The 23,584-nt window shown below is 49.1% G+C and overlaps 1 protein-coding gene across 1 annotated transcript; it reads left to right on the top strand.

Moving 5' to 3' along the window:
• Positions 1-204: 204 nt before the first annotated feature.
• Positions 205-23,578, top strand: LOC100123890 (forkhead box protein O). Its single transcript, XM_008204819.4, has 8 exons — positions 205-2,046; positions 12,498-12,622; positions 12,696-12,890; positions 12,991-13,106; positions 13,254-13,591; positions 13,689-14,069; positions 14,153-14,531; positions 19,647-23,578. Exons 1-7 carry the CDS (start codon positions 1,633-1,635, stop codon positions 14,444-14,446), a joined length of 1,863 nt encoding a protein of 620 aa, XP_008203041.1. The 5' UTR covers positions 205-1,632; the 3' UTR covers positions 14,447-14,531; positions 19,647-23,578.
• Positions 23,579-23,584: the final 6 nt, after the last annotated feature.

Below are 23,584 nucleotides of genomic sequence, written 5' to 3' on the forward strand. Positions count from 1 at the left end.
TCTATCTCTCTCTCTCTCTTTCTCCCACACATACGCACAGACCAAGTCACTCTGAAATTCCCTCTCGCGTCTGGGTTTGCCCGCCGCTCGCGCGCGAGTAGTGTATATTCACGGTATACAGACTGGCCCCCACTCCTCTCGCGGAGAGTGCGCGTTGAGCTCGTTCGAATATATATACTGCATCTCTCTCGCGGCGCGTGAGTGCGAGCCGAGCGATAGAGCGGCGGGGAGAGAGCGGGGAATTTCAGACGGCGTAGAGCTGCGCAGCAGAGCAGGGAGTGCTCAGCTCGTGTGTCCTCGGCGCTCGGCAGTACGCGCCGCGCTGCCTTGCCGGCAACCAGTCCACGACGCAGCTCTCCGACATCGCACACACTCGCACACGTCCCCTCTTTTCTCTGTCAGTCTCTCTTTCTCTTCCTTTCTCCCTCCGTTTTAGTATACAACTCGCACACACTCGGTCTGTTAACTCTTTCTTTCACTCCGTCTCTCTCTCTCGCGCGCGCGCGCGCCCGGGTGTTGCAATATAGGAGAACACTTATAGAGACACGGAGAGAGAGAGAGAGAGAGAGAGAGCGAGGGTGCGTTGTACATAGACATATAAAAATAATCCTCGCGGCGGAGTGTGTCTCTCTCACCTGTGTGTCTCTCTCCGGAGAGGAAGATATCACGAGTGTGCGAAGAAGGAGCCAACGTAGTCGTCGTATACACTCAACCAGCCAGAGCGAGAAAGAGAGAGAGAGAGAGAGAGAAGAGTAGGAGGAGGGAGAAGGAGCGCGGAAAATTCCAAAGTTGGCGCGCTATCGTCTCTCGCGAGCGAGCGAGCGAGCCTCTCTCTCGCGCGTGTGTCTCTCTGTGTGAGTGCGCGTGTGCTCGTTTCTCTTCGAGCGATATCAGCAGCAGCAGCAGTGGTAGTAGCAGCACGGCTGGACGTACAGAGATCTCTCCTCCGTCGTCCGCGTTGCAGCAGCAGCAGCATCATCATCGTCAACAATAACAACAAGTGCTGCGTGTGCTCCGCTGCCGACACGTGATTCTCTCCGCGCAGCGTGTAAATAGTCGGCCCTCCCCTCTACCCAGCAGCGCTGCGTAGAGTCCGAGAGTGTGCCTTGTACCGCGCGAGTGAGTGTGCGTGTTATATACTCGGCTGCAGAGAGGCGGAGTAGCTCGAAGAGAGCCGCAGCAGCAGTAGTCGTCTACTCTAGCCTCCTCAAGGACAGCACGTGGCCTCCCCTCGCGCGCGCGCGCCGCCGCCGCCGCTGTCCGCGAGTAGTCGTCGTCGTCGTCGTCGTCGTCGTCGTCGTCGTCGTCGTCGCGATTAGCCGATTACGATAATATACAGAAATAGAGAGGAGTGTGTGTGTGTGCGTGTGCGAGCGCGCATGTACATCGCTATCGCACACATGTGTGCGCAGTACCGTCGCCGTTGCAGCAGCTCCTGCAGTTGAAGAGAACAGCCGTGTGTGCAGTGCAGTGCGATTATGGACTGCGAGTGTGTCTAGCAACCCCCGACAACGTCGACGATAACAGCGTGTTTGTATACACAGAGCAGCAGCAGCTATATACACTCTAAATCGCAGAGTAAGCGGCTATAAGTAGAAGAGTAAAAGTCGCGAGTAAAAATCACGCATCGAGATGGACTTTGCGGAGAGCAGCGCGATGATGGACTCGATGGGCGGAGGCTACGATCTGGACAGCGGTTTCGAGCCGCAGACTCGCGCGCGATCCAACACGTGGCCGTGTCCGCGACCGGACAGTTTTCCGGACGGTACCGGCGGCGCGGTCGGTCCCGGCGGTGCGCCGAAGGAGCCCGGTTGCGGCGAGTCCGGCAGCACACCACCCCAGCAGCCGTCGTCCTTGCTACCGGTCAAAAAGAACTCGTCCCGCCGGAACGCTTGGGGTAACCTCAGCTACGCCGATCTCATCACCCAGGCCATCACCTCGGCGCCCGACAAGCGGCTAACCCTCTCGCAGATCTACGAGTGGATGGTCCAGAACGTGCCCTACTTCAAGGACAAGGGCGACAGCAACAGCAGTGCCGGATGGAAGGTATGCCTCTCCGTAGACCGAGTAAAAATGCGGGTTTCTCTCACATACGTGGCGCGAGCGAGCGTAAGGTACCGGTTTCTCGCTCTCTCGGATATAACTGTATATATACACGAGCGGCAGCGAATTCATTGCCGATTTCTCTCGGTGGAATTCGATCTCCACACTCGCGCGCGTTGCTGCAGCAGCCTCTCACTTTTCTGAAGGCCGCAGCGGCAGAGCCCCGAGAGCGCGTGTACGAGAGATTCTGCATCTCTCGCGCGCGAGCTTTCTTTCTCTGGAAAAGTGTACTTTCCCGCTATAGACGCGAATGCCGCGTAAGCCAAGGCGGTTCCGCATTTTCCGAGGCTAGCAGCGCAAGGTCGTCGTCGTCGTCGCGTTACCTCTGGCTTTTCTATGCAAGAGCGCTTCTCTCATTCGCTCTACACCACCAGCTGGATTTTTACGCGTATATACACAGAGAGCCGACTATACTACGACTACTATACACCGGGGAGGCAATGACCTCACGTGCCATTTATCCCTTCCCCGCGTCTCTCTCTCTCTCTCTCTCTCTCTGCTACTCTTTCACGGCTCACTTTCCTTCGGACGCTGCGCGAAGAGCAGCCGCGCGCTAGCTTCGGTTCCCTACACACAGCCCAGTGCCTACCTGTCTCCGTGTAGACAGTTTACGAGTGTGTGCACGAGAGCACACATATACACAGAGAGAAAGAGTAAGAGGGAGTGTGTTACGTTCACGTGTTGGCACAAGCGGGCCGCCGCCGCTACGTATAACGTGCAACAGGTTGCCGCTCTTGCTTTCTCTCTGCGGCGGTGGCTGCTCTCCGCTGCTCCCTTGTGCGCTCAAATCGCTCCCCCTGTGCAAGGTGCTCTCGACTTCGCGGTGTAAACAAACCGATACGCTCTTCCGAGTAGTTCGAGAATCATACTCGCGTGTCGAAGCTTCGCGCGCGCGAGTCTCTGCGCTCTCTCTCTCTCTCTCTCTCTCTCTCTCTCTCTTCCTCGACGACGCAGAATATACGCGCCTGTCTGTGTATGTGTTGGAAGGCTAAAGTTAGCTTCCGAGCGAGCGACTTGCGTAACGATGACGCCAAGTTTGCCGCTGGTCTCAGGGCCCTCACTCGCACGTAATAATAGAATCCTTGATTTCGAGGAAAACTCGACTGCGCGTTGTGTGCGTCTGCTGCTATAGACAGAGAGAGAGAGAGAGAGAGAGAGAGAGAGGCGCGTATACCGTACGGAGTCACGCACGGGAATTCGTGCAGGTTCGATGTATGTATTATAGAAAGTATAAGGGCTATACGCGCGACGGTTGTTGTGGAATCGGAGTCGGCACGTGGCTCGCGTGCGTCTGCACTGCTATGCTCATAATATATATGTGTGTGTGTGTGTGTGTGTGTGCGCGTGTGCGTGTGTAACGTGTATATGTATACAACGCGTAGTAGCAAAGCGAGCCCCTTCGAGCGTCGACTCGCGACGCTGGTTCAAGGACCCGGCGTTTAATTGGCTGCTACCGCCGCGGCGATTAAATTAGAACGTATATGCGCATATACGCACTCGCTGTCTGCGTACTTGTGCTTGTGCGCGCGCGCGCGTGTGTGTGTATAGGAAAACAGTACCTACGCGAGTTTTCGGAACAATAATAAATAACACTCGCTCGCTCGCTCACACACACACACACACACAGATGCCGTACACACTGCAGTGCTCTCGGTGCTTATCGGGGCAGGCGGCGGCTTACGTAATAATTGCGCAGCCGCTCTCTCGGCTTTCTGTAGTCATTTTTCGGCCGGCGCCGCATTTTTTCCCGAGATGTCAGCACCGCCGATCGTCGATCGATCGGCGTGTGTGCGTTTTGTGTGTGTGTGTGTGTGTATTATCAGCCTTCGGCGCGTCTCTCCGTTTCCATCGCCCGCTCTCTCTCTCTTTCTCTCTCTCTCTCTCTCTCTCTCTCTCTCTATGTATTATAGTCTTATATTTCGGAGATTCCTCTCTATTTCGGGGCTCTAAAAATAGAAACACACATGTATGTATGTATAAGAAGGAGCGCAGCCTAATTCCGCGTCTTATTACGCGGAGGAAAATGCAATTTGGCACGAGTGAGACGGATCTATCTCTCCGCCTTCTCATATCCGACTCGGCGCGACGACTTTGTTTTGCTTCGAGAGAGAGAGAGAGAGAGAGTGAGACACACGTGTGACGTACGATGTATAGAGCCGATATAGAGTATAGGCAAATTTATTCGGTTTCCTCGCGCGCGCGCGAGCGCCAAAGGGTAAATCTATTTTTTTTTCCTTCCTCCTCCAGCGCAGCGTATAAGCGTTGCATAACTCTCTCGAGCGCGTATGTGCACTCTTTCGCGCAGCCTCGACCTTTCCAGACATACTCGTCGCTCGCGGCGGTGGCGACGGCGGCCATCTTACTCCTCTCTCACTCTTGAAAATATGCGTGTATCGTTGATATACGATTAGCGCTCGCGCGCGTATGTGTGTGTGTGTGTATTGTGTATACGTATACGATGGAGGGCTCGTTATCTTATCGGCGTTACCCCCAACTCGGTCGTTGATTACGATACAGGCACACACGCACATATAGATCGGCTTTTCCTCGTGCGCGTGAAGAGTTCGGTTGGTAATTGAGGTTACGTCCATCCACGAGCGTTATAACGATGCTGCAGCCGCCGCGACACGTGCTGTGGGGGTGGGTGGGGGGGGGGGGGTATATAGAGGTGCCCGCGCTCTACACACCTACCTATACCTACTCCGCAAGTGCTGACGGGCAACTTGTTGCGCGCCGCATTCGGGCCGATGAGCCGAGACGCGGAAAAAAGAGGGTCTCTTTATTAGCCAGAGTGTTATAACGCATATCGACGGTGAGCTAATGATTAGGCTTTAAAATCGCGCGAGTGGCTCGTTAAAAAATCGGCCGATTTTGAGGCGGGAAGCGCTGCGCTAATGGTATTATAAAGTCGAAGCAGCTCGTCACGATCGCTACTAACTTACGACTATTTTATTCGTAAGGTATACATCTTCGATCATATTTTTAAAAAATGTAGCAGACTCGTATACACTGCATTATCCAGCGGCGTTCGATCGTCGGCGTTTAATCTCATTACGAGGGAAGCGCGGCGAGTAAGAAGCTGCTTCTCCGGAGTCCGGGCCAACTGGGAACGATCCAAGCTTCGCTTCCTCCTTCATACCGTCTGTGTGTGTGTGTGTGTGCTTACCCTCCTGATTACCAGCGCATTAGCGTCTCTTTTTCCGCTCCTCTTCTCTTCTCTCTCATACGCGCGTGCACATCGTGGAAAATTGACTTCTTCGCTCTTTTATTAAGCATACATATACGCGCTGGATTATGTTCGGCAGAAAAAGAGAGAGAGAGAGAGGGGGGGGAGAGAGAGAGAGAGTAACTCGACACGAGCGATGTAAGCCTATATACAGGTAATCGGAGAGCTCACGGCGGTCATGTGCGCAGCGAGGAGAGAAAATAATAAAATGAGAGAAAAATGCGTGTATAGTAGTGGCCGTGTGTGTGTGTGTGTGTGTGTGTATATATATAGTGAGCGCATTACCCAAATATAAATCGCTGGGTTTATTATTGTGCGGCTCGCATTCATTGTGAGCCAGCAGCGCTGAGAATGAATCGGAGAGTGAGGTGTATTATTTTGGGGGGAGACTCTCACGATCCGAGAAAGAGGAAGTGTTTTTTGGATGTGTGTGTGTAGTGTGATTGTAGAGTATTCGCTGAAGGCCGGTTTACACGGTATTTTGAGAAAATTTTAGCTGTAGACGCTCGGTATTTTGCAATTCAATCTACACTAATACCCTGCACTATAACAATCTAGTCTCTAATCTATAAAACACGAAAACACACTTTATCTGCCCCGATCGTTCGCCACTTACCTGCACTCTTCAGAGAGCGAGAGAGAGAGAGAGAGCGAGAGAGAGAGAGAGAGAAAAGTCACAAACAGAAATCGAAGCAAAATATGACGCCATCCCCTCGAGCAATTAGTAAACACACTCGCTGAATCACAACACGCAAAGGGGCTGTTGCGCACATCGAGCGGCCTAAGCTTCGCGCATAATACGCACAAATCGGCGTCGCTCTCCGATGACGTCACTCGGACGACTCTCCCATGTATACACTGTACACGTATAAGTATAGACAGCGAGAGAGAGAGAGAGAATTGGTCAATTGGCCCGTGCTCCGTGTGTGTGTCGGCTCTCGCGTGTGAGAGCAGTGGTTCTCCGCTTTGTTGATATTGTGTGTATATACCTCCTCGTCGCAAGGTCGTCTGGGCGTCTAAACTGCCTCGTCACGTCGTATAGCGACAAAACGTATATCCTGTGCTAAGTAAGTACTTACTCTCTCCTGATGCTCGAGGATGTGTTTTATAACGCAGATTAGATTCTATGTAGGCTCTCGAAACGTATCTCTGTCGTAACGAGTTTTTCCGCGAAAGAAAGTGTACAGTAGCAGCGAGCGCAGCGATAAGATATCGTCGAGACTTTTCTCGCGATAAAAGCTCGTTTTGCCGCGTTCGATGGAAAACTTCTCTGTGTATTCTATCAATGGGAAAAACTCGGATCCTCGAAAATCGACTTGTTTCTGCTCAGGTGATGATCGTCGCGCTTACGCAATGGTCGTATACGAGTACTCGAAGAGAAAAAAAAAATCCAATTTTTCGCTCCACGTAAAAACGTTTGCCCAGGTCAAACATTCCTGCAGGCGCAGTGTTTACACACAAGTGTACCTCCAGACGGACTCTCCATCAATCTATATCCTGCATGCGCGTCATACGGTAGTGATAATAATGAAAAAGAGAGAGAAAAAAAAATAGCGTAGCAGCAACGTATCAAGCAGCTCGTCTAGTCCGCGATGCACGTGCATATCGCTGCTGCTGATGCACACTGCAGAGTTGACTGAGGTCGAACGGCGGCGGCGACGACGACGACTCAAGGCTGCCTCTGACGTAACGCGACATCTGCCCTCGCGCTTTTTCGCACCTCTTTATAATATCCCACGCTGCTCTCTTTCTCTCTCTCTCTCTCTACGCTTATACTTACGTATACATACTTGCTCTCCGAGACACTTCCTTCCGTTCGATTTGGCGCTATTAGGAACAAATTCAGACTCTCTCTCTCTCTCTCTCTCTCTCTCTCTCTCGTTCTCGTCTCGACGGTTATGCTGCAGCGCAGAATCCCAGCTGCTTTTGCGTCTGCGAAACCGGTCGCCGCCGGAGGAGAGCTGCACAATGTGCGGTAGCGCCAGCTGCACAGCGTGTTTATCTCGCTGCAGTATAGCGAGAGAGAGAGAGAGCAAAAATACCGAGTGCAGCGCGTGTTTTGTTATTTTCTTCTTCAAACACCCTCTCTGATGCCTGTATACATGTAATTGGCGGGAAATATGAAAAATTTTAGCGAGGAAGAAACAAAAAAATGACGATAATAATAATGCAGGCAATCTCGGCTTGCGGCGGCTCTCGATGGACTTCATTTATATGCAAATCCGATAGACGCGCTGCTCTCGTGTGTGTACGCGAAATTCGCGGGGAAAAAAGAGCTGCAGCGAGGCGTAATAGTTTCGTCCGCTCGTCGAATATATACGTGTGTGTGTGTGTGGGAAAGTATAGGGGGGGGGGGGGAGCAGATAAGCGATAAACAAAGAGGCTGTACTACACTCTGTCATTTGGGCTTTATCGCGATGCACAACTGCGTGTTTGCACAGCCGACAAAAGAGATAAATACACGTCTGATGCATACAGGACTGAATACGGCGCGACACGTCACTGTAATATACTCGACGACGTATTAGAATTCACACCGACGACGCGAAGAATATCGAGGGTAGCGGAAAGACGCAATTTACACTCGGTTGAGAGATGAACGACCTTTGAATAAATAAATTGACCCTGAACGTTATACAGGCACCGATGCAGCGCAGAGAGAAAGAGATACGCGCAGCGAGCGAGCCTCTGCAGTAGCGGCTATTTTCGTACTTTTTCGGCCTGCCTCCCGCTTCTCTTTATTAATAAACTCTCTGCGCGCGCGCGCGCCCGCGAGTCGAGTGTAATACGTATATACTCTATAGCTTTGTGTGTAAGAAAATTGATTCGAGGGGGTTGAAAAATTGACCGGACTCTCGGGAGAGGTAAAAGGCGATTAGAAGATCGTTAGGGTGTAGTAGTACTTGAAAATTCGCGCTCTGCCGAGCTTTTAGTCGTCTGGAAAACGAGCTTCGTTTAACGATCTCTACGGCTTGCTGCGCTTTAAGGACGACGATGTAATTAGGTAAAAATCGAGAGAGAGGAAGAGTGAGAAGGGATGTGACTGATTTTTGAAATCCAATGTCAATTTGCAATTCGATGATGGTTTTACTCTTCTATTTCCGAGTATTAGCCAAGTGTTAACGATGCTAAGGATGTGCAAACGTATAAGAGTGTAGAATCGCTGTATCCCTCCGTAAAAACACTTTACCCCCATCAGCACATCCCGTGTTTATTTACCAACAAGCTCCGCGCGCACCTGGCGTCAGAACGAAGAAGCCTCCGTTCCGCTAATTTGCTCGACATTATATGTCAAGTTTACCCTGCGCATCATCTTTTCCTCCTTTTCTCTCTCTCTCTCTCTCTCTCTCTCCGCTCCATCTTATTCTGCTCCAGTGAGCAGTTGGCAAACAAACCGAGGAGATACTCCGCGTTATACATATAACACTACAATAATATTTTCCTCCCGATGCCGGTAAAACAAACATCGAGCTATCGACGATTTCATTAGGGACGTATAAAATACGGATGCTACAGATCCGCGTCCGATAATTTAAAACGCGGCAGCAGCGGCAGCGTATAGTGAGATAGAGGTAGAGAGAGAGAGAGAGAGAGAGAGAGATAGAGAGTATTGAAGGGTTAGTGGTGTTAACACACCGCGCGCACAGCATCGCTCGAAACGTGAGGCGCACGCTGATATCGAGATGTGTGCTGCCTAGCAACTGGTGTCCTCTCTCCGCTCGCGACCTCCCACCTGCGCAAATCCACTTCTCTCTCTCTCTCTCTCTCTCTCTCTCTCGCTTGTCTCTGTATAGCTATATACATACACCGGATTAAACAACGTCTCTCTCCTCCGTCTACCTGATACACCGACTCGCTCTCTGCAGCGTATAGTCACAGGTTATATACGTATGCACCCCTAATTCAACAGGTGGGCCGCGGCAAGTCGTGCACCTTATATACGCACACATAGAGCGAGAGCAGCGGCGAAACGACTGCGTGTCTGTGTGCGAACGCTGGGAAAGAGAGACGACGACGTCGATCCGTGCTGGGGAATCTAATTGAGATCAATTGCGCAGTCGGGGTCAAGCTACTCTCCGCCGACCGAGCGAGAGAGAGAGAGAGAGAGAGAGAGAGAGAGAGAGAGAGACTACGCCTACTTACTTTTGAAGGAAGATGGCTGCAGCGATCCGATGCATAGAATCCCCGCGTGATTGCAATTGGACGTAATCTGCCGAGTGGAAAATTGCGAGCTTTTTTTACTCCCCTCTTCCCTCTGCGTGTACACATACATGCATACGCTCGTTGCGATATCGGGCGCTGCGGTATTTAATCGAAGAACTGTGCAAGAGAAAATTAAGAGAGAGAGAGAGAGAGTTACGCACGGCGAAGAGTCGGATAAAAAGGTGGATGCTATAGAGCGGCTATGTATATAGCATGAAAGCAGGGGTAGTATAGTAGTGGAAGAGAACGCGTCAAGTGGTGGGGTAGTGGCGCCGGCGCCAGTGGCAGCGCCGCGACGCCAGGCGCCACCAGACTTTGGGTTTCAGATTAATGGATCATTTTTCTTCCCTCGACTCAGCTCCGCGAGCGCTCTATACGCTCTTCTCTCTCTCTCTCTCTCTCTCTCTAGCGCGCGACGAGTTTCTTCCTCCTCGTTTCCTACCTTCGAGAGAGAGAGAGAAAATTCTACGCTCTGATGTGTATACCCCTCGCTCGCGCGGAATGTGTCTGCTCGAGTTTTAGCCGTTCGTTCGCGACTTTGCAAAGCGCAACTTTCGAGAGAGAGAGAGAAGGCAAAAGTTAAACCTTCCCTTCGCCTTATACTTACGTATACGTGTAAAACTGTGTAAGTGTACACACTCGTATCGATTGCTCTACGCGGCGAGCGAGGCTTTCTTCTAAGTGCTCGCTCTGCATTTTCTCGCTTGATAAGGCTCGTAATAAATCGCGACGCGTCGAGCTGTTTCTCTGTATATATTGTATGGATTTCGCCGAAAGAGAGAGAGAGAGAGAGAGAGAGAGAGAGAGAAAGAGTCGGAAAAAAGTCGACGTATAGGGAGAGAGACGCCCGCGCCCGCAATTATTATGCTAATACGAGGGACGCGATAAGTCAGCGTATATACACACGAGACTACCGAGAGAGAGAGAGAGAGAGAAAGAGAGTGCTGTATCAGTTTCTGAAGCACGCGCGAGTAGTACCCTTAAAGCCTATACTCTCTCTCTCTCTCTCTCTCTCGTGCGTGTGTCCCGGTATTATATTATTAAATGGATTCCCAAGGCTGCGTGCGGAAAGAGAGAGAGCCACCCGATCGATATTTATCAAATTGAATCGCGCGCGCATGTGTGCTACGCGCCATCTAAAGGGGGCGATAGCTGGGGACTTATGATATTTTGGATTTTCACCCCCCGCGCCTTTTCGGGTAATTGGATTTGTGTGTGTAGCGTGGCTCGATATTTCGAGGCTTGGAATTCTTTCCTTTCTGGGCTATGTACATTATGACGTTGCCGCGCGCTCGTTTCGAATTTATCATACTTTTTCCCGAGAGTCGAGGTCGCGCTTTTTGCGCGCCGACTTTTCGTTTATATTTCGAGGAAAAATTACAAACTCTGTATACCGATGCAGAATAAAGAACGTTAATCGAATCCGAAAGGTCTCGACTGAATATAGCGTGCAGTATCGATCGATCAGCTCGTAGCGCCGGTTCGATTAACAACAGCGCGTGTAATCGCGCAAGATCATCATCATCGCCGACGTGCACACGCGTCACGCGGCTCTTGAGTAAAAAGAAAAAAAGAAAAAATTCGCTCGATATCCACTCGCATGCATCTATCTATATCTATAGCACAATTTACATGACTATTTCCCTGGCGGCGCGTATAATGTGTCTACATCTATAACATAACTGCGCAGATAGGAAAGACGTCAGAATGGACACACGTCATTTTACATATACGCGTTGTAAATCTTCATTGCACAACGAGCTCCTGCAATTAAGCATCGGATCTTCGTACTCGATTCGGTTCATCCGTTCACGGCTTTTTGTATAATCTATCGTTTTTTTTTTGCTTAGAGCCTCGCACGCCTGCATCACGAGGAAGTATTATGCGTATTATCGGCGCTGCTTATTGCGCAACTCTCGTACGATATTTTGCGATATCACTGCAGTATCTCTAGTCTTGGAGTCGAAGGATAAGGGAGGCTCGCGACGGACGGTTAAAAAATGAAAGCTGAGGGGGGGGGGGCGGTCCCAAGAAAAACGTTGCATAATTTAACTACTAGAGCAGTACATCGGAGAGTGTAATGACGATTGCTGCGCCGATTGGAAAATCATTTATTCATCGGGTCAGGTTCGTCGTAGCGGCGGCACGTAATCGTCCTCGCTTACGCTCGTTCGTTTCTTCTTCTGCTTCTCTCTCTCTCTCTTTTTTCATTCGCCCGTGTGTGTGTGTGTGTATACCTACTCAAGCTCCCTTTGAATTGTTTAAGCCGTGTGTGTATACTTACACGATAAACTGACAACAGAGAGATACACATACACTGCACCGCAGCTACGTCCTGCGTATATGCGGTTTACCCCCTTCCTTCCGACAGCTGTGGAAAGAAAGAAATAGGGAAATAAAAAACAAGGCACACTCTCCTCTTTATATAAACCCTGATAATCCGTCCACGCGCGATATCGCCGCCGAAGATGCGGCCGAGTCTTTTTCCCGCTTATTCGGATAACGATTATCGCGCGAGCGGCTAACCGCGAAAGAGTCTACATCTTCGAATGTGTGCATGCGTGTGGGTATATATTTAGGCTACTATCGGATGCGATTACGAGTCACTTTTCTCCTATGTGGTCTCTCTCTCTCTCTCTCTCTCTCTGTCCCCCGGTGTGGGTACGAGCCACGTGATAGGGCGGCGAAAATTTTCGAAAATTATAACTATAGACACTACGCGCGATAATGTACAGTCGAGCAATTAATAGCGCGGGACTATTGCGCGCGTGCGCGCGCGCGTGTGTGTGCGAAGCGACGACGCTGCGCAGATAAGATAAGCGCAGAGCGAGTGTATATCGCGCCGCGGCTTTTGTTGTAACGTATATAGCAAGGACGGAAAATTTTAAGTTTCCCGCGCAAGCGCGATTGGCGATTGACTGTTCGATTAATTGGATTTTTTTTTTTTTTTTGCTTTCGGTTGCAGAACTCCATCAGACACAACCTCTCGCTGCACAACAGATTCATGCGGGTTCAGAACGAGGGTACGGGAAAGAGCTCCTGGTGGATGATCAACCCCGACGCCAAGCCCGGAAAGTCAGCTAGGAGAAGGTAAGCCCTTTATCGGATATATAAAAATAAGGATATATTTGATTAAAAATTCGATTCGACAAAAAATCGACAGAGCCACGTCGATGGAGACGTCCAAGTTCGAGAAGCGTCGGGGCCGAGTGAAGAAGAAGGTGGAAGCCCTGAGAAACGGTAGTCTGCAAGCCGACGCGACTCCCAGTCCCAGCAGCAGCGTCAGCGAGGGTCTCGACCTCTTCCCCGACAGTCCTCTCCATCCGGCGAGCAGTTTCCAGCTGTCCCCCGATTTCCGGTAGGTTTGCTCGCTCTGCAACGCGCGATTTCTTCTTATTCGCGCTGTCGAGAGAGAATTTCAGTGTTTCATGCAGCGAATTCGCTGGATTTGCTTTCAGACCGAGGGCTTCGAGCAACGCCTCGTCCTGCGGAAGATTGAGCCCCATACCGGCGGTTCTCAGCGAGCCCGAGTGGACGCCCAACTACGCGTCCACCTACAGTCCTGAGCAGCTTGGTTATTATTCTTTTTCTTCTTCTTCTTCGAGTTTCTTTTTTGGAGTCGAATTCACTTGAATTTCGGATAAATTTTAGTCGACTCCAAAATAAGAACCTCGAGCTTTTCGGCGACCTTGTAACCAACTGTATTCGTCCCACTTGACAGCCGGTAGTCTAGCCGAGACGATGAAGCTCGTGCCGGCGTCCTACCAGATGTACCAGACGTCTCCGTCGCAGCAGCAGCAGCAGCAGCAGCAGCAGCAGCAACAACAGCAGCAGCAACCCCAGCAACAGCAGAGCCAGACTCAGCCGCAGCAGCAACAGCCGCAGCAGCAGCAGGCGCAGCAGTCGGGCCCACCTCCGTCGTACTTCGAAGCCCAGTACCAGAGGAACAATGCCCTCAGGTCGACCACGACGCCCTACGGACTGCCGCCCACCCCACAGTCCAGCAGCCAGCAACGATGTCCGCTACATCGCCTCCAGCCCTGTGCTTGCACTCAAATGGTTCGTCTATTATTCACATCGTCGGTGTAGACTTTTTTTTCCTCAAGGACGATCTTAATCAGCCAGAGCTCGGCTCTCTCTCTCTCTCTTCCTCCAGCAAAATCTCAGCCTCAACATGTCGCCGACCTACCAGCAGCCGGAGCCCAGTCCATCGCTGACAAGCCAGCAGCAGTCGATCCAGCAGTACCTGCTTCAGCAGCAGCAACAGCAACAGCAGGCTGACCAGTCCCAGACACAAGCGCAACCGCAGACGCTACCTCAGCAGCAGCAGCAGCAGCAGCAGCAGCAAACGCAGCAGACGCCACAGCAGCAGACGACGCAGCAGAGCCAGGTGTCCAGTGGCAACAGTCCACCCGACTCGCCCATCCCCAGCACGATGATGGGTCAGCTCATGGGCGCGCTGAACAACACCGCCCTCCTCGACGACCTGAACATCAACATCGAGACTCTGCACGGCTTCGACTGCGATATTGACGAGGTCAGGATTTCGAAAAAATGCGCAACGATAGCGATTCGCGAGCGAAAATAATAACTCAACCACGTCGTCGCGTCTGTTGACAGGTGATAAAGCACGAGCTGCTGATAAACGGCACACTCGACATAAACTTCCAGAACCCGAACGTTCTGCCGAACATTGGTCTTCCCAACATCCCCGTGACGGACTCGACGGGGATCGTCGACCAGCTGGTCGACACGACGACGGCAGCAGTGTCGGCTCACCACCAGGCGACGGCCCAGGCAGCGGCCGCTGCTGCGGTGAGCAACGTCGCGAGCAGCAACGCTGCCAGTGCCGCAGCCGTCTACGCGTCGACGAACGCGGCCACGCCAGCCGCGTCGCCGTCCTGGGTCCACTAGCGCTGGATACCACTGCCCTCGACGCCGCCGCCCCTGTCGAGCGAGCAGCCAACGTCCCACGACTTTGCCAGACTCAGGCTTGCCGGTAATCCATTTTTTCCTTATCGCCTCGCTGTGTGTGTCTGAGCATTTATGCGCGTGTATGAGAGGAGCGAGACGCGCATGTAAGTGAAATTGCCGGAATGCATCGGAAACTTTGTAATTCGCGTGACGCGCTTTCTCGAGGAATGAGAATTCCGGGGGGCCAGAAGAAAAAGAAGAAGAAGAAGAAGAAGAAGAAGTGGGATGAAACAGCGGAGAAGGGGGAGTTTAAGCTAGTCTGCTGGCGCCTCTGACGTCTCTGCCGAATAGCTGCCGCCGCCGTCGTTCTGACTTCCAGACTCTTGTACAGTTTTCGGCTAAGTGGTTCCCTTTTTCCGAATCTCCTCTCCCGCATCGTATCGCAGCCTTATATCCTTCCTTCCGGCCTTCGCTACGCACACTCTCCACAGGGCTAATAACGAACGGTGGAAAAAACAGGTGGTACCGGCTGGTTAAAAAATAGGAGGTCTCTCTCGATACATTCGAAAATTGTTTTTCCGCTCCGTAGCCGCGCGCGCGAGAGCACACACATATGAATATCTATGGAACTTTTTTGCTCGTCGAAGGAGCTAAAAAACAGATTCGACAGTCATATATAAACACGCGAGAGCACCAACCTACGGTCAACTCTCTCGATATAACGATTAAACAAGCGCGCGCGCTCGCGCTGCCGGGGGTTGGTCGGAAAAAAAGATCGCTCGCGGCGTTAATACCGGTAGCTCTCGCCCTCCTTTTTTTCCTGGCAATTTCCGGTACTCGAAAAATATTTTTCTCGCGTTTAATATAGCCAACTCCCGGGCTCGCGTAGCCAAGTTTTTCAATTGTACACGCGTTATCCATCGGCGCAACAACTGCGTCTTGCGCAACGACGCGCAATAATATTTTTTCTTTTGTAAAATCCGAGCGCGCAAAAAATCCGGTTTTCTCGCATCCGAGCGAGCGCGTTCCTCTGTTTGTCCGGCATTTGAATATTTTTTCAGAGAGAGAGAGAGAGAGAGAGAGAGAGAGCGACTGCAGTAGCAGCAGCGGTGGCGACGACGGTGCAGGCAAAAAAATGCTGAGCGCGAGAAGAAGAAGTCTTAGGAGGGAACGGACTCAATTATCGGCGGCGGTGGGCTTCCCAAATTGTTCTCGCGCCGCTCTCGCACAGTCTCCAGGCAACCGGCGACGCGTCTGCAGATCGATCGCATGGCCATACACACAGCAGAGCGGCGTATCTTCGACTGGCAAAACTATCAATTACGAAGAAACTCAAGAGAGCACGAGAAGAGGCAGCAGTAGAAAAAAAGGAGCACGAGAAGAAGGATCAATCAATATGCAACGAGCGCTCGACAATGCGGTTTATCGCCGAGATAAGAGCGCCTAAGTTCAATCCGGATCGGCAGGCGATAAGCGCGCGGTAGCAGGCAGCAACGAAGCGCGTATATAAAACTATGCGCGCGCGGAAGGGAGAAAGAAGAAGAAGAAGAAGAAGAAGAAGAAGAAGAAGAAGTGACCGCGATGGGAGTGGTTTCTCGAACCAGTCGGCCTCGAAGACACGACACGACTCTCCGCGCGCTTGTATATATATATATATATATATTCAGCTTTTCTCGAGCGCGCAGTGTCAACGCGGAATGTCGCTGCTGCGCATAATGTTTCTTTCCTGCTCTCTCGCATCGTTTTTTCTTCTTCTCGCGCCGCGCTGCATGTATATAGTTATATGGGCACGCACGGCGATCGCTTAATAACCGAAGAAGGCGCCGCGACGCAGTAGATACACGCTTGAATTATTCATCGAGAGAGGCAGTGCGCCCGAACGGTCTCTCTCTCTCTCTCTCTCTCTCTTGCGCTCGCCGTCGTATTAATCAGTCTCTCGCCGGAAATTCAAAGGGCAGCGAAGAAAGCGAGAGAGAGTGAGAGAGGGAGATACGCGTATATAGCGTAGTATCCGAGGGGGATCACGGCTGACCTACTTCTCCATACTCCCGACGACTGCTCTTTGCTCTCTGCTCTTTAGCCCGCCGCCACCTCGCACACACGAGCCGCCGTCTCTCTCTTACGTAAGGGGCTTCTCGCTGCGTGTGATGTGCTACCGCTGCTGCTACCGCTGCTGCTGCTGTCTGTCGAGCATCGCCAGAGTTATACCGCGCGCGTGCGTTATATCTATCTCGCGATAAGCGGCCGCGCGACGTTTATGAAAATCGAGGAGGAGCGAAAAAAGTACAGTAACCCGCGCGGTTAATAAGGCGAAAAGTGACAGTGTGCGGGAGAGAAAGCGAGAGAGAGAGAGGGCTGGAATTTAAAATTGGATTTGTAAAAATTATTCTAATGGATTCCGCAGCTGCGCGCGCTCCTGGAGGCGCCTAATAAATGAGGCAAATTCGATTTGACGCGCGCGACGCGCATTTTCTCGACGCCGCCGCTCAAGAATTATGCAAAGCGACCATAGCCAAACGTCAATCAGCACTGCCAACTCGCTTAAACTTCCAAACTCGCCATCAACGCGCAGGACGACAATTACTCTCTGCATCAGCGAGCGGTGTGCGGCGAGGGAGAGCTTCTTTATCTCTTTCTTTCTATATCTCTGTTGTATATTTCACGTCGTTATGTATATGCGCGCGCTCGCGGGGGCGCAAGAAATGTATCGTTGCCAAATGGGAGGAAGGAAGGAGGCATTAGCAGGGTCCAGTGCTGCTATTGCTACTCTGCTGGGCACTTGTTGCGCGCGCGAACGCGAACTGCTGCTGGCAGCGACGAGAGAACGCGCGGCGACCAACAGCTGTTTACACGCTAAACAAGCCGTTCGAACGCTCTCTCTCTCTCTCTCTCTCTCTCTCTCTCTATCTATCTATCTATCTGTGTGTATGTTCTCTGCGATTGTTTCGCGGTAGTGGACTCGGAGAGGATCGTGTACTGTGCAAGAGGTCGAGGCCGAGTTCGTTTTGCTACAAAGCTCTGTTTTGCAAGCTCAAAAGTATACATGAAAGTCGCATTAATCAGCGATTATCGGAGTTCGTGAAATCACGCAATCGAGTTATAATTTTCCTCAAACACGTCACTGCTTCGAGGCACTACACAAATCTCGCAAATGCCCCCTTTCACATCGCACAACCGCGCGCTGCAAACGAAAATATTCGCGTACGAGTGTATCCCTCAAAAAAATCATCATCCACTACCGACAGCAGCGCGCAACAACCGCACAGGCGTCAGAAACGGCACACACCGCGTCCGTCAAACAAACGCGCGTACATAACACGCGCGAGGGGGGGGGGGGGGGATGAATGGCTGCACGCAACAAGCGCCCCGACTGTCTTGCCAAATTGCGACAATCTCTCTCTCTCACTTCATTCGCGCTCTATTGAATCGTCATATCCGTTCCGACGACTACGTACATAGGTATAATAATGAGCGAGCGAGAGGTGGGAGGGGGGGGGGGGGGCTAGCTCTAGCGATTCCGAAGCAGTCGAGCGTCATGATGCGATATGACTTTGCTCACCGGCCTTCACTCTCTTGCTCTTATAATCGGGAAAAATCAGGCATCTCTTGATTATATATAGATCGGTGCTCGCGCAAACAAGGCCGCCCTTATTATCATCAGCAGTAGAGAGTCTTGGCACAGCAGCGATTAAACAAATCGCATTATAACTTGGCTAGCCGGTCCTCCTTTTCCGGCTAATTGAAATTTCGCGAGGAGGAACAAGAAGCTCTCTCTCTCTCTCTCTCTCTCTCTCTCTCCAACTCTTATCTATAACCCTCCCCCCCCCCTCTTTTTTTCCACTTCGAAGCAGCTCTATCTCGTATTACTCATTCACGGCTAGTTAACGAAAAGCGACTCTCCTTGTATCACTATATACGCGAGGGCGAGTTTAAATTAATGAAACGCTTAAACTGCAGCGCGGAGGAGGATATCGGGATCGCGCTCGCGCGCGAAATACATGGAAGCGGAGAAGACGAAGAAGAGGAGGAGGAAAAAAGTCCGAAGGATATATAGCCGGATGAGATGGGGGGGGGGGAGGGGTAAAGGGCGAGGGAAAATAAAGAGCGGAAACCAAGGAGGGAAGAAGTAAAAGTGCGCGCTGCGGAGAGAGAATATGCGGCGGTGGCTAGAGAGAGAGAGAGAGAGAGAGAGAGAGAGCGGCGAGTGCGGAGCTCGAACAGTGCAATATTTCAGAAAGCGCGCGCGCACTTGAAATATCTTGTCGCCGCGCGCGCGCGCGCGCGCGAGAAACTTCGGGACTGGCCAACTGAGAAAGATGCTGACGTAACCGGTATAAAGATGGCGCTTTCTCTCTCTCTCTCTCTCTCGCTAGCAACTTTTCTGCTCTCCTATACGATTTTCCTTCTTCCCCCGCTCGCCTCTAACGTGTGCTTCTTTCGAAACGAGGGGGAGAATCGCGCCGAATTTTCCGTCTTCTCTACATCTCTGTACTAGAGACTCACCCACCCACACCCACGCACGCCTCTCACTCGCCTGTATACGTGTATATAAGTCGGCTGTCGCTGGCGCCGAGACGGCGCGTCGTGGCCACGTGGCTCTTTCTCTCTCTCTCTCTTTCGCGCAAATCGAATTGCCGCCTCTCTCTCTCTCTCTCTCGGCTAACTTCGGCTACTCGCTCGCTCTCTTGTTTATGGCCGCGTATTTATCGACGCGCCATCGATTGCGGCTGTAGGGATTTTTTAATTTTTGCATCGCACCAAGAGTGAGAAAAAATAAGCGAGAGAGAGAGAGTTTACGTGCCAAAAAGCATTGCGCGCGTAAAGATCGTAATTCTCGTCGAGCCCGGGATTTTTAAAAAAATGAGCCGTAGTACTAGCTACTGCTGCTGCTGCAAACGCGATAAATATCGAAGGCGATAACTCACGCGTAATTCAATCGACGCCCCGAGGATTTTGGCCTGGTCCTCTTTTTTTTTTTTTTTTTGTCTACCCCGCTCGCCGACACAAGAGAACGCTGCATTTTATCGGGAATTTTCCGGCGCAGAGTCTTTCTCGATTAAACGACCGATTTTTCGCGCCGATGACGTATAACTGCGTGCGCGTGCGTGTGTGTGTGTGTGTGTGAATTTTGTTCGTGCATGTGCATACCTACATTTGATTTTTCGTTAATACGTCTCTACTCTTTTTTGTTATCTTGCAGACGAGGGAAGCTGCGAGGAGGCTCGAGGGCTGCGACTTGTGATAAGAAATAGGAATAACCACGACAGAGCGCGACGATACACGTACTTCAAGGATGCCAGTCTGCGTTAGTGCGATTCAAGGTGCATACAATACAACTACTATAGATACACACACACACACACATATATATATATTTACATAGGGCATCGTTGCGAGAAAGTGACAATTTTCTTCTTATCCTCCGGCATGGAGGATACGTGTAAGCGTGTGTGTATATATATATATATCACTACTTTTGCGTGTGCTGATATACGAGGATGATTCGCGACTATAAGGTGCTCAACGTAAGGTTAATACGTAGCGTACACAACACTCGGACACGCGCGAAAAATTCTCTGCTGATATGTGTTCTTCTTCTCAACGGGATAAACATTGATTGTGTACATATACATACATCATTCATAGCGTAGCTTTATGGATATAACGATATATATATGTATATGGGCAAATATAAGTGTAGATGTGTAGATTACACAATGATAATGCAAAAAGGCGCGATAACCTCAGGTAGAAGAAACAAAAAATGAGAGAAAGGAGCTGCTCTATCGTCGATACTAATATTAATAATAATAGATATTATGTACTGTAAGGCTATACATTACATGTGATGTATGTACAACGACGAATCGAACCTTTGCCAATTATTATACATTATATACATAATACAATAGTCCCCCGTAAGCGCGGCGACAGTAGCAGTCTATAACGGAGGCGCCCTGCGCGACTCGAGCTTTTTATATTAGGAAGAAACACTTTCATATACCGTATACATGTATAGCCTTCGCCATATTGCGATGCGACACGAACAATTATTTATTTTTTTCTCTCCTCCCTTTCGTTCTCTTTTTTTATCAATATTTAATAACAATGGCCATTATCACGCGTGCGTGCAACACATGTACGCCCACACCTCAACCGTACAGATATCCTAGACGAGTTAAACGAGTACCTCTAATGTAATATGAAAAATTAGCAATAGCGAGCGAATGTTTGTTTCTTTTCTTTTTCGTTTTTAATTTCGAGAACTACGGGTATTCACGAATACACACACACACACACACAGACACACAGCCACACGCAATTGCGATAAAGTCAATTTTTACCGATACATATTTATACATAATGGTAGTTAGGTAGGACGTTTCTCCGTCGACACCAGACGAGCGGACAATCGTGGAAAACATCAACAATGCATTGACGCCTTCTTCCTTTCTTTTCTTTTGTCTCTCCGATGCATATTATATAGATGTAGATATACATGTACGTAATGACAGAGAGTACAACACCAATTGTCGAATTTTCTTTCCTTTCGAGCATTCCGCCGGCGCTTCTTCAATCTCGTATATTCTCTAAGTTTGATTTCTCCTACCTTTTTGATTTCTCAATCGTTATATCGTGCACGCGACGGAGCGAGAGCAGGTAATTGCGAGTACGTGTATGCTTATGCGGACCCTTGGATATAATTGTAAAAACAAAATTAGCGTGTAATCATCGAAAGTAGACTACTACTCACGGCGGTCAGTCGTCTTGTTGTGCCCCTCCCCCTGCGACCCTTATATACCGTATGTTAAGATACAGACATAGAAGCAACACAATAACACAATGATGCACACATACAGCGATCTCTGTTGTCAGAAAGTAACCTCATAAAGTGTCAAGTCACGCGTTAAATACATACATAGGCATAGAAAAAATATATATTATATATATTACATTAAGTATAAATATTAGATTGTAAGGTACACATATTATATATTACTATGCTGGAGTGCTAATATCGAAGATGAAAAATCATGAGTTATAAGTATACATATTATTATTATTATTATACAGATCGATTAAACATATGCTATTTTATTATTAAATATATTATCATTATTATTATTACTATACTACTGTTGTCACCGTCATCATTATCACCGTTGTCAGCATCATTACCATTATCAATTGTTTATCGCTAGGGAATAGTTATATGTATATGTTAATACTTGAATTAACCCATTATTGCTGAAGTACATGTACACATGCTAAGCGACGTGTAAGGTTTAGTACGCCGGGTTTTCCTATATAGGTGAGAGTCGAAGGGGAGAAAAAAGTTGTCAAAGCAACTATAAGTGCGTGTGCGTGATGCGTATGTGTCCAAGTGTCGGTGATGTAATTTGCGAGTGACACTTTATCAAACGAAGAAGAGATGAAACTCGAAAATATCCTAGATAAATCGCGACGAGTGTGTACTACTAATGAAGAAGAATTATTGGGACATACCGAAACTGTGCAGTGATCCAAGGTGAAATGTTTTCTATATCGTTTTCCAACAATCTTTCGAAGGAACTTTTTTATTCGACAATAAGCTAGAGAGATGATAGCCTATATTATCTATGGAAAATCTCAGACAAACCGAAAAACTCAAAAGTACTAGATTGATTATATATATATATTGTATACATATTATATATGGCCGCGAATGTAGAAATTGTGTGTTAGTGAATCAGTGGCGTTGAAAAATTATGTACAATTATAATAGAGTTGTTATGCGCAAATGAGAGCAGTAATTTTGTTGAGTTTACTTTTTACAACGAATGTTTCAGTTATTTTGGTGGCTAAAAGGCCGTGTCAGCTAAAACATGCATTGTTTTGAACGCGAGATTTTTATTGTGCGCACACAGCGTTAATATTTTATTATGCATATATATATAATATGAAAAAAGAAACGAAAGTGTATCGTACCTATTTTTCTTGTGCTTTCAGTTTATTACGAGATCTATTAAGTTTTTGTTTAGTTTCTTGTTGAATATATAATCGGAGTAGCTTTGTGAAAAGAGTACACAACGTAATAGACTGAAATACACATTTTTTATCAAATGAATAATATACACGTCTAATGGATAAAGCTTTAGGTAAAAAAAGGAACAGAAAATCAAAAAACAAGAAAACAGATAGCGAGAGAGAGAGAGAGAGAGAGCTGAAAGCTCGGGCTCGCTTACGATTCTCGACGCCAAGCCGAGAGTATGCAGTGCAATTAGGTAGTAACCGTCAGTCTATTTACCGCTTATCAAGTAAATGCAATTGGTAGACAATCATGTTATTAATCGTACGTAAACCGCTGAAACAAATCCAAATACGCGCAGTGTAAGGTAGATAAAATAAAAAACAAGCAAAATGTAAAAGAAAAATTATTAAACCTTAGAGTGTTACTACCTAAGGCAGACTAGAGCCGAGAGCTCGGAACAGAGTTTGCGCACAGTAGATGAAAACTAAACAAAAAAAAAAAAATATGTCAATTGTCGTGGACAAATACGTTGTAAGCCTAACCGTGTAAAGTAGACGTTTAAACAAAAAGTCGGTGTAATAAACAAACTAAGAGTAAAAGTAAACAAAAAAAAAACGATGTAGCGAGAGCTTGTTGCGTGTAGGAACGCCTTTTTTCGAAATTCCGAAGCGGTTGTAATTGAAGCGTATATAGGTTAATTATACAAACGAAAAAAGGGTCTTTTGCGGTCCTCTTCGATGAAGAAAAAAAAAACACAGACAAAGTACCTCACACGTATAATAGTCCTTCCGATGTAACGATAAATAATGAACAAAAAACGCATTGTTATTAAATGTCTAAGCAAACTTTGGATTGTCTTCTTACTCAGGATAACACACCTATACCACTACTACTACTACTACTACTACTACTACTACTGCGACTACTACGCGCGCGCGTGGCGTAGCCAATCATCGATTGACCATAGCAAAGCAAATGGCTGTGAATGAGATCCCAACGACTACATACACACGACGGACGAGGACGAAGAAAAAAAAAAGAAGAACACCTGCACTCACGAAGACGAAGACGGACCGCAATAGCTGTCGACGCGCACCCTGCATCGTACACACCCCCACACACACACA

Source organism: Nasonia vitripennis, chromosome 1, assembly GCF_009193385.2.
Source record: "Nasonia vitripennis strain AsymCx chromosome 1, Nvit_psr_1.1, whole genome shotgun sequence".
Lineage (NCBI taxonomy): Eukaryota > Metazoa > Arthropoda > Insecta > Hymenoptera > Pteromalidae > Nasonia > Nasonia vitripennis.

Coding starts and splice junctions, on each gene's coding strand:
- LOC100123890 (XM_008204819.4), top strand. CDS start 1,633: ATGGACTTTGCGGAGAGCAGCGCGATGATGGACTCGATGGGCGGAGGC. Junction 2,047..12,497: donor ACAGCAGTGCCGGATGGAAG/GTATGCCTCTCC, acceptor TTTCGGTTGCAG/AACTCCATCAGACACAACCT. Junction 14,070..14,152: donor TCGACTGCGATATTGACGAG/GTCAGGATTTCG, acceptor GTCTGTTGACAG/GTGATAAAGCACGAGCTGCT.